This window comes from Apteryx rowi, unplaced genomic scaffold, assembly GCF_003343035.1.
Source record: "Apteryx rowi isolate R43461 unplaced genomic scaffold, aptRow1 scaffold_30, whole genome shotgun sequence".
NCBI classification, from domain to species: Eukaryota; Metazoa; Chordata; class Aves; order Apterygiformes; family Apterygidae; genus Apteryx; species Apteryx rowi.
The window spans coordinates 4,176,039-4,191,306 of record NW_020449419.1 but is presented as its reverse complement, the minus strand read 5'-3'; the positions used below and the strand labels follow the sequence as shown (position 1 = coordinate 4,191,306).

Genomic DNA, 15,268 nt, shown 5'->3' with positions numbered 1-15,268 from the left:
AGAAGCAGAGTGTGAGATTCAACGCTGGCCAGCTAAGGCTGGCATTTGTGGAATACATTTTTAGTCAAAACAATCCATATATTTGAAATGAACAGACTTGTTAAAACATAGGAGAAGCTGAATTTAGGTAGCAAACCTGTTAAGGCATTTCCAGAATTCTCTCTGATACAACAGTGAAGTTGCAGTATGTGAATATGGGCAGATTGGTTTTGGGGGGGGGGGGGTTGTTTGTTTGTTTACACTTAACTTAAAGCTGGCTATTTAAAATAATGAAGAAAATCACATCCTGCTTCTAGCTGGAAGCGATCGGAACCATAACCAGACACACAGTGGCACAGAGAAACATCCTTAATCTGCCAGCCATCCTTCCTGAGGGAGTTCGAGTACCTGCTGGAAGCAGACACACTCAGACATGTGGCAGTCAGTACTTGTATGTTTGTTTTAAATTAGTTTATCTTAGTTCCTTCACGTATAATAAGACTGAATGCTTTACTGTGGGCTGTCTAGGACGAAACAGGAAACCTTTAAAGAAGGAGGGTAGGAAGGAGGTTTCTGATCAGAGATAGGGGAGAGTATAATCGTGTCCCTTACCTCCTTTTTATTCGTATTCATTTCTATCTGGTGTTAAAACTCAGCACAGAAAAATTAGAGGCCAAGAAGTGTGTGGATGGAAATTACAGCTCCCTGCTCAGCAACTGAGCCGTTAGCTCCTTCCACAGGGTTTTGGAGAGGGTGAGAACTACTCCTCCAAGCCCATCCCACCCTATGCATCGGCCCAGAGAAACAAGAGCTGAATCAGCAGCTGGTTCTTGCTTCCCAGACACACACACTTCACATCCTCCCGCATGAGCGGCACGGTTTGCACAGCAGACGATGCATCTGGCTAGGATCATTAACTGTTCAGTAGTTTTCTAAAAAGCAGTCAGATGTTTTGAGCAATGTTACCGTTCCTCACGCAGAGGAAAACGTGAGTTGAAAAGAGAATACTGTAATGGAGAGCAGCCAGTCATTGCCTTGTCACACACCTCAAAACTGTAGTCCTAATCTTGCTTGTAAAGACGTATCCTCAAGAGTGCAAAACCCTTGTGGCATACTTCATTCTCTTAACGTAATATTAAAGTATAGACCTTTTGCTCTTTCCTACTAATGCATTGTAGAAATAGGAATAGCAAAGGCCATTGACTATGCAATAGTCACTTAATAGCTAACAATATATTAAAAAGGCAAAATTGAAATATAAGGACTTTTATCTTTTTAATGTAAAAGTTATCTAAACACTTTCTTCCCTATAGAAGTGTCTCAAAGAATTAAATAGAAAAAGATAAACCAAACTACATCTACAGCAGGACATTTTAAGTGTTATTAAAATAATTCTAAAATTCCACAGAAATTGATTAAATGTCATTAGAATCCCACTGATTTAATTCCTACATATTTCTTCAGGTTTTAGATTAAAAGGCACTAAGCAAATGTATACAATACCAAGTCATGAACAGAAGAAGCATATAGAATACAAACACAGTCATAAATTAAATTCAAGGTATTGATTCTTCCATAATTTCTGAAAAAGAAACAACATCGGCAAGCAAGTAGAAAAAGTGATACTGAATAACTTCCTTTCGGAACTATGCACAGGTAATTTTGTTAGTTAAGATCCGTTTAGCTATGTTTATTACACAGGCAAAACATTAAAAATCATTACATTTGTAAACACAATTAGGAAAAGCTGTAATTGTGATTGCCTAAGTAGCCTTTCTGTGGTTCATTGTGCGTAGGTATTTTATTAAAGGCTTTAAATTCTGCATGCATGCTATTTTTTCCCTACAGAAAATTTAAGAGTTAAGCTACTAATATCAAAGTCTTTTCTGCGCATAACTGTAGTTTTCAAAAGCATCTCACATAGCCAAAGTTGCATAGTTTTTTTAGGGGTGACAGAATGTTTATCTGGTACAATAGCTACTCCTCTGCAAATCTCCAAAACCCCCTCCCTCGCTGGTAGTTAAAGAGCTATTAAAAGGCCAGATTGCAGGATTTTTTTTTATTTTTTTTAAACATAGGCAAAACAATATCTCATTTTCTGAAAACAGCCTAAGGAGTCTGATTCAGATTTTACAGGAAGAAATTAAGCTGAGAAACACTCGCTATGCAAACATTTTAGCTCCAACACTTCACTACGAATTTAAAAGCGACTGAGAAATGCCAAAATTTAACAAGGAGCAACTTCCAGACCAGCGGGCTCGGCGAGAGCGGCGCTGGCTGCTCCTGCCCGCCTCGCTCGCTGCGCCCTGACTCGCAGCGGCGGCAGCTGGCGCTGCCGGAGCTCCCTAGCTACGGCTGGAACTCCCTCCTCGCCTTTCTCCCCACCCGAACCAGGGAACTAGCATCATCATCATCATTACTACTACTTAGGCACCGGGGCTCTGCCCTGCGCGTTAGTTTGCCGGGCTGCCCGAGGAGGGGCGGGCCGAGGAGGGGCTGCCCAGCGCTCCGCCGCCCTCAAGAGCGCCAGCAGCCGCGGCGGCGGGGGGACCGCGGGCGGGCGGGCGGGCGGGCGGCGAGGAGCGGAGATGGGGCGGCGGCTGTGAGCGCCCGGAGCCCCAGCACCCATGCCCGGTAAGTGCCCCGCGCCCCGCAGCCGCCGCCCCGGCACGGCACGGCCGGCGTGCACCCCTTCCCCCGATCCCCAGACACGCACGCTGCAGGCAGACTTGGTTGGACAAGAAACCAGCTCGGCTCTCTCTCCTCCGAACTTAAACGGCCGTCCGGCTGTCCGACCTGCTTTTGGAGCCTGCTAAGGAAACGCCACTGCGTAACTTGCAGGTCTGTTACTCGTCTCTGATTTTTATTCTATGCCTCGAATGCTTTCCCATCACCTAACTGGCTGGCTGTGTGAGTCAGAGAGCAAACAGCCGGTGTAAAGAGTTTACTCCCCCCCCCCCCAAATCATTCGGTTTATACTGTACGTACATTAGAAATCTGGGCATTTATATAGGGATTAAAACTTCTGAGGAGGAACTACCCGGTCATAACTCCAAAAGGCTTACTGTAAAGGTTAAAACAAGTTTATAAAAATATCAAAACCTAAGCAAAAAGGGATCTAACCCCAAAGCAGACACAGAAAGGTATCCATCAGCACTTCTGTTTGCTAAGATAAGCGTAGTAGCTACTAAGGGCGGGCAGCCCACCGGCACAGGGCATCCAGAGCTGAAGCATTCCAGCAGGTCTTTGGTATCTCCACATGCCACGATCCTGTGTCGCAGCTGAATACAATCATCAGTTTCTCATGATGACAAGTAGTTATTTAATAAATATGTATTTTCTCCTTAGACACAATGGATTCAACTTATTTCAGTGGCTGACTTTCTGATTAGTGCTACGCTGTGGGCTAAGCTATTGGCTCTGTTGCTTATCTATCAGATAAGATGAACTAAAAGAAAATGAGCCAAATTCTCCTTACTCATTAAATCACAGGGAACTTCAATGAAACGGATAAAACTTCACCTCTTATTGACCACTGTGTAAAAATAAAAAAGCAGAATTTGACCCAATGACAGTAGCTGGGTCAGAAATAATTTAGATCATGCTGCAATGAACAAATTCAGTACTGTAAACACATTAAAAAGGCTGGAAATTCATTCTCTTACTCCAAAATCTGGACACAGCTGTGTACCATGCACTGCATTACAGCACACCTCAGCTTACTGTCAGTGCTAAAAGGCGACAGACTGGTTTCAGGAGAAGAACACAGGACAACTGCTGAGAGCAGTAAAGACTTGGGAATGGAGAGGACACAAGTGAAACAGAGAAAAAGTCCTGTTGAGCTTGCTTCAACTTTTATGGCCCTTGAAATGTTATTTTTTTCTTTAACGTACATATGTCAGAAAAGAGACTAAAATCACCAACCATATAAACATTTGTACTGCTGATATTACACCTGTATGAAGTGCACCATTGTTTTCTATTACATTCATTGGCACTAAACTAAAGCGTGTTTCTGAGTCAGGCCTTCTAAAGCTATAAGACACTGACAATGTGTAAAGACATACTTCAGTATGGCCTGCAAAACTAAAAGGGAAGGCACACTTAGAGAATTTCCATGCTCAGGACTGAATTTGAGTTCACATTCCTTCATACTGTACATTCTTACAAAAGGAAACTAGATTACCAGTTTAGCACAACCAGATTTGTCTCTATTAGCATTAATCCATAACAAACAGACATTTGTTTCCTGTTCCTCAGAACAATTATTGTCCTAATAGCCCGGCTGACTGCCGGAAGGTATTCAGCCCACCTAGGGGCTGCAAGGGCAGCAAAGTGCCAGTTGCTCCGGAACAGCCAGGAGCAGAGTGGTCTGTCTGCAGTGGTGGGAGACATGACCGAGTAGATGACTCATGGGGAAGCTGCCAGGCAATTCCTGCAGAGAGCTAAGGCAAAATACACCTGGAGGGGAGTTGCAAAAAAACCTGGCTCCTATGACTGGACCAGAAACAGGAAAATGAGATATGATGGGATAAAGGCCTTTGGGGCACTATGGTCAGGTTAATGTTGGAGCACGTGGTATTTGCTCAAGTGTTCTGTAGCTGAAGGACATTCCATATCACTGATTGCAACATGGCAACAGCAAAAAGATTAGTAATATGTGCACTTGCAGCTGACTTCCTGTGCTCCTTACAGTCTTAATCAATAAATTAAATGGCATCAAATTACTTTTCTGAGCTCTTACTCAAAGCTAATAATAGCGTTGATGGAATACGTTGTGCTTATATTGTCTTTATTTGCTTGTACTCTTATATAGACAGGTGACTTAACTGCAAGGCACCTACTAAGCACAGGCAGAAAAAAAGGAGAAAGGAATAAGGCATAATCACAGTTATGCTTTACCAGGTATATATACCATATATATGCTACATGTTATTTTCACATAGACAAACTATTCAGATTTTTAAGCAATCTTACTCAAGAGTTATCTTGTACATGGGGTGCACACTGAGGTCTAGAATATTTAATCTTTTTCATGTATTGCTAGAACACTTCAAACACCCACTTCCGAAAAGAAAAGAAAAACACCCACTTTCGAACTCCAAACTCTGACTAAACTTATTTCCAGATCTAAATACTATTGACACACACGTAATATAAGCTTGCTTGAGGCAAGATAGATATTTTGTTATGGTAAACACTGAAAATCCTTGCATAGAGAAGTGCAAGTTCTTTCAGCAGGGATTTAAAGGAGGAAACAAAGGGTCGCCCCAGCCCTCAGTGTCTTCACAGAGTTCAGAGCCTGAAGAAAGAAGCAAAGATAAAAACAGAAATACAAGCAGAATAGTTAGAAGATGAAAAGGAAAAGGCAAGAATGTTTTAGAGAGGCACTGAAAGCAGCTGGAGTTCACTGCCTTAGTGATAAGGGAGAAATTTAACAGCCGTAATAACAATCTTTTTCTTACACTGGGAACCCTGCCCAAAAGAAAAGCAGCCCATGTGTCCCTGGAAAGCAGTTTTGTAGTCTGCTTGCATCATCTGTTACCCTGACGCAGGTCAGAACTCACCTTCCATTCCAAATGTTAAGCCCTGAGCCAGAGAGCATTCCAGCCTAAGCCTTGAAACCCTGGGGTCGGAGGCGGACAAGCCTACCCTGTTGGGCTTTCTTCTGGTGTTTGAAGGGGAAATGAATCACTGGTGAGAGCCAAGGTTGGAAGCAGATCCAGAGCTGCATCTCATCCTGTCTGTCCCCTAGAAACAGAGAAGGGAAAAAAAGTCAGTACTGGTTGTGAGAGAACTCCAGTTCTCCTCACCCCCACCATTTCAGAGGAGACCCTGATAACTGAGACAGGGCAGTACGCAGCCCTCACCTGATCCTGAGCTGCCCCCCGACTGCAGAGTGGAAGAGAATTCTGCAGTTAAGGCTCTTTTGCAGACAGAGGAGATGCTGGTAGGATCAGTTCTCAGCTGAGATCCAGTCACGCCTGGGTGCACCAGTAATAGATAAGTGGTAGGCCAAGACAGGCTGGGTGTCAGGTACAGTGTAGAAGTGGTCTCTCCAGCCTTTTACTCTAGCATACTCAGTGTAAACAGGCCACAGAACAACAATGAACTGAGCCTATTATCAACTGTCTGACCTTGGTCTGATGAGAAATTATCTTAGAGGAATTCCTCATAAAGACATTTATTAAGTCTTCAGTTTTACTGCTGTGAAACTACAAAAACAACCAAAATGCAAATTACACAGAATCTGGCTTTATCTGAAATAATCAGGATTCAGGAAATAGTGTTTAGGGGATACTTAAATTTGTTTTTCCAGATCAGAAAATGTATGCATCCCTAGAAAGAAAAAATCCCCAGAGCTTTGCTTGTTCTTTGTGCCAGGTTCTAGTGTCAGTTCAACATAGATGAACAGGTAGAAAAAAGAAACAAACAAAACTATGGTACCTTATGTTAGGTGCTTCACTGTATCTTTTTCTTCTGTTATGAGAGTGCTGACGCTTCAATGCTAAGGTAAAATATTAGTACAACTGTTTCCCCTTCCCCCCTGCCCCAAGTCTCTTGATTGCAATCATTGTCAGAGTATCTGAACACTTTCTAATCGCTCACTACTGATGTCATACATCTTCAGCTGTTGTGCCATGCTACATCCAAAGACAAAAGTGTGCATGTGGGTAGAATGCTTCATTTAAAAATTCATTTTCAAGTCCATTTTAGAATGTAGGTCAAATAAGTTTGTCGATTTTAATGTCCTTTTCTTCCGCCAAAACTTATATAACTTTGATCCTGCTATGCTGGTTTATGTGCTTCTATGTTTGAACAGAACAAGTAGTTGCTGTTGCTGGAGGTGTAATAGGAGGGATCCTTTTATTTGTTCTCATTGGAATTACTGCGTACCTGCTCTGGAAGAAATTTTGCCTCCTTTCTTCTTATGAAGAGCTCACTAGTCCTGTCACGACGACACCAGCAAAGGCCATTTTGCAGGATCAGTCATCTTCTGAAATTCAGCCAAAAAGTACAAGGTGCATAATCTTGTTTTGTTTTTAGAGCACAGGCTATTGGTCACTCATTTCAACTTGTCAAAACTCAAATGAGAGATGATCTATATATATGCATGTACAGACATAAATGAGACCCCAAATTATATAAAAACATCAGTCATGTTTTCTTTCATTCTTTAGGAAAATAACACTATTACTATGAATGCAATGATTATTTCTGATTTATGCAATTCAATAGTAAAAGAGATATTGCCATCAAGTGTAATCAGTGCATGGACAGCTTTATGTTACCTAGAAAAATATGGCCCATGGGCCAGAGTCATTCCCAGTAGTCTCAGAATGAAACATCTGAGAACCTAACAATATGACTTCAGCTTTGAAAGGAGGCTCTCTAAGAAGTTAGTTACTGGTGTAATTCAGGGCTCTAAAACAAAAAGTTGCAGATGATTCTTCCTTTCCTTTGAAAGATTATTTCCAAAGGAGAAGAAAGGGAAAAGTGAGGGATCTGTCTGAAGACATAAGATCTGATATCCCTAGCTGGAACTTTAGGCATTATACAGATAACATCAATTGTAAAACAAAGGGTATTATCTTTTCTACTTATGCATCTCTATACAGCTTTTACAAAATCAAGAGGTAAAAACAGTAAACATATTACCCTGTTACCAAGTTTGATTTTCGTATTTAAACCTGAAGAGTCAGTAGCTGTTGTTGTTCTGAGCAGATCTAGAAGCGTTCCATTTATCATTCCACCAACACTGCATGGGCGGGACTGGATTAACTTGATGAATGAAGAACAGATTCAGGAAGAGAGTGATCCCTACATGATTCCTCAGTCTGGGCCACGGTCATCATTTCATTCTTTGGGTATGACATTGCCAAAGTGGGACTTTTGGAAGGGGAAATAGAATATTTTGAGGCAGGCTTGTTGGGGGCATACCATACATAGCAGTATACAGTAAGAGCCCCAAACACTACACAGTACAATTTTTTTTTTAATATAAGAATTGGGCCAGAATGTAGCCACTCTTTCCACTGCTGTGTAAACTTGCACATAAGGCACACAAAGCAGTCTCTCATTCTATCTTTTTATAAAGGAACAACATGGGGGTAGTCAGGAAGTGTCCCATTGTTGCCTCCAGATACAGCAGAGAGACCACTTGCAGAGAAGGTTGTTTATTGCAACAATAAATATCCAGAACTATCAAGGTACAGTCACAAGAATAAGAGAAAGAAAGAAGGGGGACAGCCTACAATTACTCTCACACTCCAGGGAAAAGGAGTTCAAATCCTGAGTTTATACAACGATAGATTGTTAACAAAGAGATTAACATGGTTTTCCTAATACAGCAGTGGTTATAAAAATGCCTGCTTGAGTCTTGAGACTAACCTGCTGGTGCTTGTTTTTTGTTTTGTGAAGCTGGAGCTTATGTTGTAGGGACCATTAACCCAGAGCTGTACAAGTTTCCTGAAGACAAAAGTGAGACAGATTTTCCTGAGGGCAGCATTGGCCGTCTCTGGTTCTCCATAGAGTATGAGCAAGAGTCAGAAAGGCTCCTTGTCTCCTTGATTAAAGTCAGAAAGCTGCAGCCTCCTGCTGATTCCTGCAGTCCATTTGTGAAAATCTACTTGCTGCCTGATGAAAGACGGTACTTGCAGTCCAAAAAAAAACGCAAAACCTTTAACCCACAGTTTGATGAAAACTTTGTTTTTCAGGTACTTACCTTTTGATGAAGCAGATTTTTGTTTGCAAATATTAACTTGTCAAACCAAAGTACATGTTTTGTGAAAATGAGTAATTTTCTACAAACTTCTACCAAAATACAAGTCGTTTTCATCGGCGATAAGATTTATTACTGGATCTTCTGGAGATCCTGGGCTACGTAAGTCTGTGGCTACAGGACTGATCTTACATGTGGACTGCACCAAAGATTCCAGGCTTTGCTGTCCTGGGAAGAACGAAAATGGGAGTCTGAACTAGAGCTGAGCAGCTGGCAGCCCAGCAGCTCTAGAAGTCCAGGAGCAACCTAGTTTAACTAAGGCTTTCATAGCTTTTAGGTTCTTTGCTGTGGAAGCAAGCTAGAAACTAGAATGTATTGTATAATAGATTCGACATGTATCATATAATATTTGTGTAGTGCCGTAAAGCTAGGAGCCTGGCTCCCAAGCTCAAGGGCTTCAGGAAGGCTTATGGTCTCACAAGACACAAGCTTTAAAACTAAAAAAAGTTTGAGGTTCAAACAACTGAAAAATGAATGTTTATAGAATTCTAAGTTTCTGTGTCTAGAAATGAAAGCATCAAATAATACTAGATATATACAGGCTGAAAAACTGCCAGCTAACTTCACATTTTCCAAATGAGCTAATTTTATTTTAGCTTGGATCTTTCAATTCCTGCATAGCTAAAACTTTAGGCAGATTAAGAAACTGGACTTTAAATAATCAAAGGAAATCTCCACCTACCTCTAACACACTTTGAAAAAATTTTCATTTGAAGTCATGCCAGAGTAGAAAAGACTCAGATGCAATTACATTTATTAACATATTCTTCCTCTTCCTGTACAGGTTTCCAGTAAAATGTTGTTCCAAAGTACTCTGAAATTCTTGGTTTATCACGTTGATAAGCAGAAGAAGCACCATCTCCTAGGCCAAGTTATCTTTCCATTGAAAAATGAAACACTAACTGATGACAGCAAACTAGTCATATGGAGAGATTTGGAGAAAGAAAACTTGGAGGTAGGCACACCCCAGTCTGCTTAGCATTGAACTTCTCCCTCTCACCTTACAAGTATTGGAGGGATATAGGCGAGGTAGAAGAATATAGTATCATATACTGTATCAAATGCAAAAGTATTTGATAAACACTTGGTATCAACATTCCCATGTTACTAATTTGTGACTCCATAGCTCTTGGTATAATCATTATCAATCCAATTGCTAGGAAACAGTTACATGAGTTAAAAGGAGACAGTTATATGAGAAAGCGCCTATTGTTGTTTTGAATTAGTAAGAATAGAAAAAAGCACAAGATGAGAGGAAACAGGCATCACTTGGAAGAGATACAAATTCAGAAGTTCAGGAAGGCTGAAAGAGGCTTCTTATGCATATTAGCCTGAAGCAAGAAACAATACTACTGTAGCAAGACAGCAGGGTTTGACTACCACTATACATAAATCCACAAAAAGAGAGAAATCTGGCCATTAGCAAATAAAGAAGCAACTCAGATGCCCAGTGGAAGGAGGAAGGGAATGGCTGTCTGCATCACTGTTTTAAGTCATCTAAATAGCATGCTGTGGAGAGGTATCAGGTAAAACTGGGACCTTGACTGGAAAGACTTATCTTGTTTGCTTAACTAAATATATCTATCCCTGTAAATAAAAACAAGGAAGGACCAAGTCAGAATATCCTGCAAATACATATATAGCGACAGTATTTTCAATTGTTTCTATCAAATGTTACAGTAGTGTAGATAAAGCCATCACAATTCAGTAACACACCTTGGTGTGGCAGAAACCACTGATGTGAAGAAGCATCCCTCCTCCTCCCCCCATTTGTCTGTCAGAGAGGTTTTCAGATATATTTGACTAGTGCTCTTCTGCTTCCAAAGCCTCCTTCAGAGTATGGTGATATCCAGTTCTCCCTCAGCTACAATGACTACCTGGGCCGTCTCACTGTAGTGGTTCTGAGAGCAAAGGGATTAAAGCTCCAGGACGAGAGCCATGCTGCCAGTAAGTGCAACCTTCCTCTCTGCTATCAGCTCCAGAATTCCTGTTCTAATCTGCTCCTTCCTCATCTGTCCGCCCAAGCTTGCGCTGAGTGAATCTCCATAGAAAAAATAAACATCAGGGTGATTTAATTTGTGTAGAAACAAACCATAACTTTGTTACCAGGATAATAAAATTTTGATAGCTCAGTTCTGCTATGCTTTGGTTTCGTGTCACAATAAATGTTTTGTCCCACATCTTTAGTAACATTTTTTTTTTCTTGATCTCTCAGTGCTTTTATGCAGTAAGCAACATTATTTTACTGCACTCCAGTCCAAAGAAGGTGGCATTTCAGGCAACAGCTACATTTAAAAAGTTGCCCCAAGGCAAAAAATTTTGAGGCAAAAGCCTAGAGGTAGCTACTGCAGGACAACTGCTCACACTGAACAGCTGTCCTGGGAGGGAGYTGAAATGGGAGAAAATTCCCAGCTTAGGACAGCCTGACCTCAGTTCAGGGGATCACAGGATGGAGTCGCAATTTTCCTCCCTTACTGCAGCTGGGGTTTTCCTGAGGGAACCTGCTCATGTGTCCTTGGCCTCAGAGATGTTGAGTGTAGAGACTACCTCAAAATGTCGTTTATCTACACACTCAAACATTAGGGGTAGCTAAAACAGATGGAAGAACCAAGCTTCAATGTGTCTGCATCTTTAGTGATTTTTTGAAGGGCTCTGAAACTAAAGAATACAAACGTAAAATATACCCAACAGTATCTACATAGAGATGAATTTGCTCTGTTTAGGGCAGAACTGGTAAAAGACGACTTACACAGCAAAGATGATGAGAATACACAGCTTTCCAATTAGCACAATCATACCTTATTCATTGTGCACTTGTTGTAGGAGAAAMAACGGACAACCAAAAAAATCATGCATTAGTTCTAGAAAACAAACAGCTAAGATAAGGATGGCCAGAAAAAAATATGACTAGTTCTTGGAAGATGAATGGCAAAATAACACTATGAACTAAAAGCAAAAGTTCCTAATTTTGCATCATGTCAATAACTTTACAAGAGAGGGAGAATACCTCTTAATACAACTCATCTCTGCCTGATAGTTCAGTTTTGAAGTTCTGCAGCACCGAGAGCCAGAATTCTATTTGTTTCTTTCCACAGATCTAACATTAATCTTCCACATTATTTAATGCCAGTATATTGCAGGTTATTCGTTCTAATAAGCAGGAGTCACAGGCACTCTCTGGAAGGAGGAGCTGTCAGAAGACAGTTCTGCAGGATACATTACTAGAGATAAAAACAAATGAAAATTAAATGCATTGGGTGTTCTTTCATTTGATAAAGCCCTTCAAGCATGACTTAGGGACCACAGATGCTCCAGTAAATCCTAAAGAAAAACTGAAATAAAAAGTTTTGTAGAGATAGKGCTCTTTTCTAATGTGACACTAATCTTTGATGGAAGATACACAGTATAGAACAGTAAGAAAATATTTTTAGATTAAAACTAGTGAGTTAAATATATTTAAGTAGTAATAAGGAAGCAAGTAACAAATAGCTAAAAATCAGACTTTATACAAATAGTTTACATGGTAATCCAGAAATAATGCCCAGGTAGCACAGCCCTGACAGAAAAAGCACCTATTCTGGTAAGCCTGCAACCTCCCAAACAGTAATGAGAGCCTACTGGATCTGTGGAAATAACAAAGTGACATTAGGATCTTGCCAGTGCTGGATCTGTCCTGACACTTCTAATYGTTTTTGCTATACAGATTAACTTTAATGAACTGAATAGCAGGGAGTAATAAACACAGTAGCAGCAGGAAATCTCTTACTGCTTCACTGGAAAAGAACAAATCTTTAGCTAGCAATTAGGATGAAATTTCTTTATGCTTGTCACTAAATTTTGTAGAGGAGGAAGGAAGAATGGAAAATTTCAGACTACCCTGGATCTCATTTTCAAAGATCTACTGAATAACACCACAATGTAATACCGGTCACCTTACCTTCAGGAAGCAAAGCAAGATTTTTTTGTTGTTCTTCCTCCACTTCTTCCCCCCACCATTTTCATAATATTTTCTAGAAGAAAAACAGCAGACAGACCATTTGAAACCATTCTTTCACATCTTTTCCTCTAATTTTCCATAAAATTCCTTATCAGCAGGGCAGCAAAATTCCTTAGCAGCCATTGGAAAAACCTTTTGTTTAAGGATTGTTTGAATAGGATAATGCTGTTCCCCCAAAGGGATTCAGTTTTATCCGAAACTTATCTGATCCAAGTGCAGGCTGTAGCTGTAAGAGGTGGTCCACCCCTCACAGCCTCCCTTATGTTGGATCGAATGACCATGTGATCGAATATATGAAATGGATACTGATCCAACAAACTAAGCCTTCAAAAAAAAAAAAAAGAAAAACCAACTCCATCAGATGGAAGGGAAGACACAGAAATAAGTGATCAAGGATGCAGGGTAAGAGTAAGGCTGTTCCTTTCAGCAACAGCTTTTGTATTGGGAAAGTGCACTGCAACCTAAGTACTTTGTGTACTCCCTACTTCATGTTATGCATTGCATTACTGCCTTATGTTTCTTGAATCTTTCATGATCTAATGATATAACTACTATTGACTCCTAAAAGTCTGAAATTGCCTTCAGCCTATCCTCCCAAGTGCCTGTGATGTATTTTTTGATTTTTTTTTTTTTTAATCCAAGGTGTATATGTCAAAGTCTCGCTAATGAACCATAATAAATTCATCAAAAGTAAAAAGACAGCAGCTGTTCTGGGATCCCTCAATCCAGTGTATAATGAAACCTTCAGCTTCAAGGCAGATCAGACAGACCTGGATACAGCAAGCCTGAGTCTATCTGTGTTCCAGAATATCGAGGGAGACAGTAAGATATATAAATTATTACATTTAAGATGTCATAAATCTCTTACATATTGCAGAGATATTTTAAACCTGAGAGAAATTCATTCCTTTTTGGCAATAATCATAAAAAAATCAAAGAGGTTTAGGGTATTTGACAGCCTGTTTCTTAAAAAAGCGGAACAACTTATTTGCAGTAAGTGTATGTCTGTCTTTCAAAGGCTAAAAATTAAACATAAGGCATGACTAGAACTATGTAGACTAGTCACTGTCCATATATACGAGCAGCTATACTTTTGTTTCATTTTGGTATCCTAAGGAAACAAGCTTATGCAATTACGTTCTGTGAACATTTGTGTATATGGCCCACAACCCATAAATTTTGAAGCCATTAACCATTCTTAACCAAATTTGAAAGAGGAAAAGAAGTTCTAATTATCACAACAGTTCAAGAGATGAGAGAGAGGAAAGAGACTTTACAAACATTGCCTTTTCCTGGCAGAAAACCCGATGCTTGAAATCAGTTGTTACTAACTGCTGAAAACTCCATTAAGGAGGTTGCTCTGAGAGCAAACCAGAATTCAATGTTTCTGCTGGTCACAAGGCAAACACCTCTTCCTGCAGTGCAAATATGATCTCAATAATGAAACATTAATAACCTCCTTTGGATTCACATGCTCTTAAAAAAATTTCTTTTAGATGAGATTTCAGGTAGTTTTTTTAGCTTTGAGGCTTGACAAGGACTTGTACTAGGATCAATAATTGAATCTTTCATCATCTGCACTTGCAGGCAACCAACTGCTTTACATTCTGAAGTTCATGTAAGGCAGGTTCAAATTATTTTCCTCATCTACAGCTGAAAACCTCAGGCATGAAGAAATGATCTGCTCATTGGCAGAGGGTGGTCAGTGTTAGAGCATGAAACAGACCTCACATATTGTGACTCCCAGCTGATGCTCCAGTAACTAAATGTATTCTTTCCCAAGCGAGAGCACCAGCTGAATCCTACTAAGGTTGCAGATGCCCAAAACTAGGGCACAGTTCCACAATAAACTTGAGGTACAGGGTCTGGGCAGGTAAGGATCTGTATGCCTTAAACTGATTCTCATTTAGAGCCCAGGCAACAGAGTAGGCCTGAACTGACTAAATACTCGCTTACTGCAGTACCTTTTAATGCTGAATCTTAGCACGTAGATACTAGGGGAACTTGAGATCTAGAATGAATTCCTTGATGAAAACTTTGGTTTGAAAATAACTTCACAACATGCATCTCAGAAATAAAGGTTAATATTCTAACTTCAGGTGAGGATTCAACAGAAGCACTGACAGGTGCTGATCACTAACTGCTTTTTTTTTCCCCCCCCAGAAGCACACCTGCTGGGGCGTGTAGTAGTTGGGCCCTTCATGTACACTCGGGGCAAAGAACTAGAACACTGGAACGAGATGATCAGCAAGCCCAAGGAGCTGGTTAAACGATGGCATGCTCTCTGCCACAGCACTTAAGCAAGCGGCATCACTCTGAGGACAAAAAAAACACCCTTAAAATGAGAAGCTCTCACTGTCTTTCACAACCTAATGATAAATGGTGCAAAATCTTCGACCATTTAACACTCCCAACTGGACAAGAGTATAACAAGAAGGTAACATTTTTCCTTCCCCAAACACAGACAGAAGACTTGGTCCCTGGTAGGCTGGAACTCTTATCTTCCCTCT

The 15,268-nt window shown here is 40.5% G+C and overlaps 2 protein-coding genes across 4 annotated transcripts in view; one reads left to right on the top strand and one right to left on the bottom strand.

The window, feature by feature from the left end:
* LOC112968071 (GRIN2-like protein) overlaps positions 1-8,410 on the bottom strand; it is a 41,549-nt gene extending 33,139 nt beyond the window's left edge. The window contains exons 1-4 of one of the 3 annotated variants that reach the window (XM_026069903.1): positions 8,371-8,410; positions 7,639-7,869; positions 6,877-6,976; positions 5,547-5,730 (exon numbers count right to left, since the gene is read on the bottom strand). The gene's annotated coding sequence lies outside the window, so the exon portion shown is untranslated. Of the gene's footprint in view, positions 1-5,546; positions 5,731-5,849; positions 5,860-6,876; positions 7,028-7,638; positions 7,870-8,370 lie in introns of those variants that run through there. The other 2 variants (XM_026069904.1, XM_026069905.1) reach the window with 2 other exon arrangements.
* Positions 2,607-15,058, top strand: LOC112968073 (synaptotagmin-15-like). Its single transcript, XM_026069913.1, has 8 exons — positions 2,607-2,613; positions 6,803-7,001; positions 7,702-7,847; positions 8,401-8,696; positions 9,546-9,716; positions 10,588-10,708; positions 13,401-13,580; positions 14,922-15,058. Exons 1-8 carry the CDS (start codon positions 2,607-2,609, stop codon positions 15,056-15,058), a joined length of 1,257 nt encoding a protein of 418 aa, XP_025925698.1.
* The last annotated feature ends 210 nt before the right edge of the window (positions 15,059-15,268 follow it).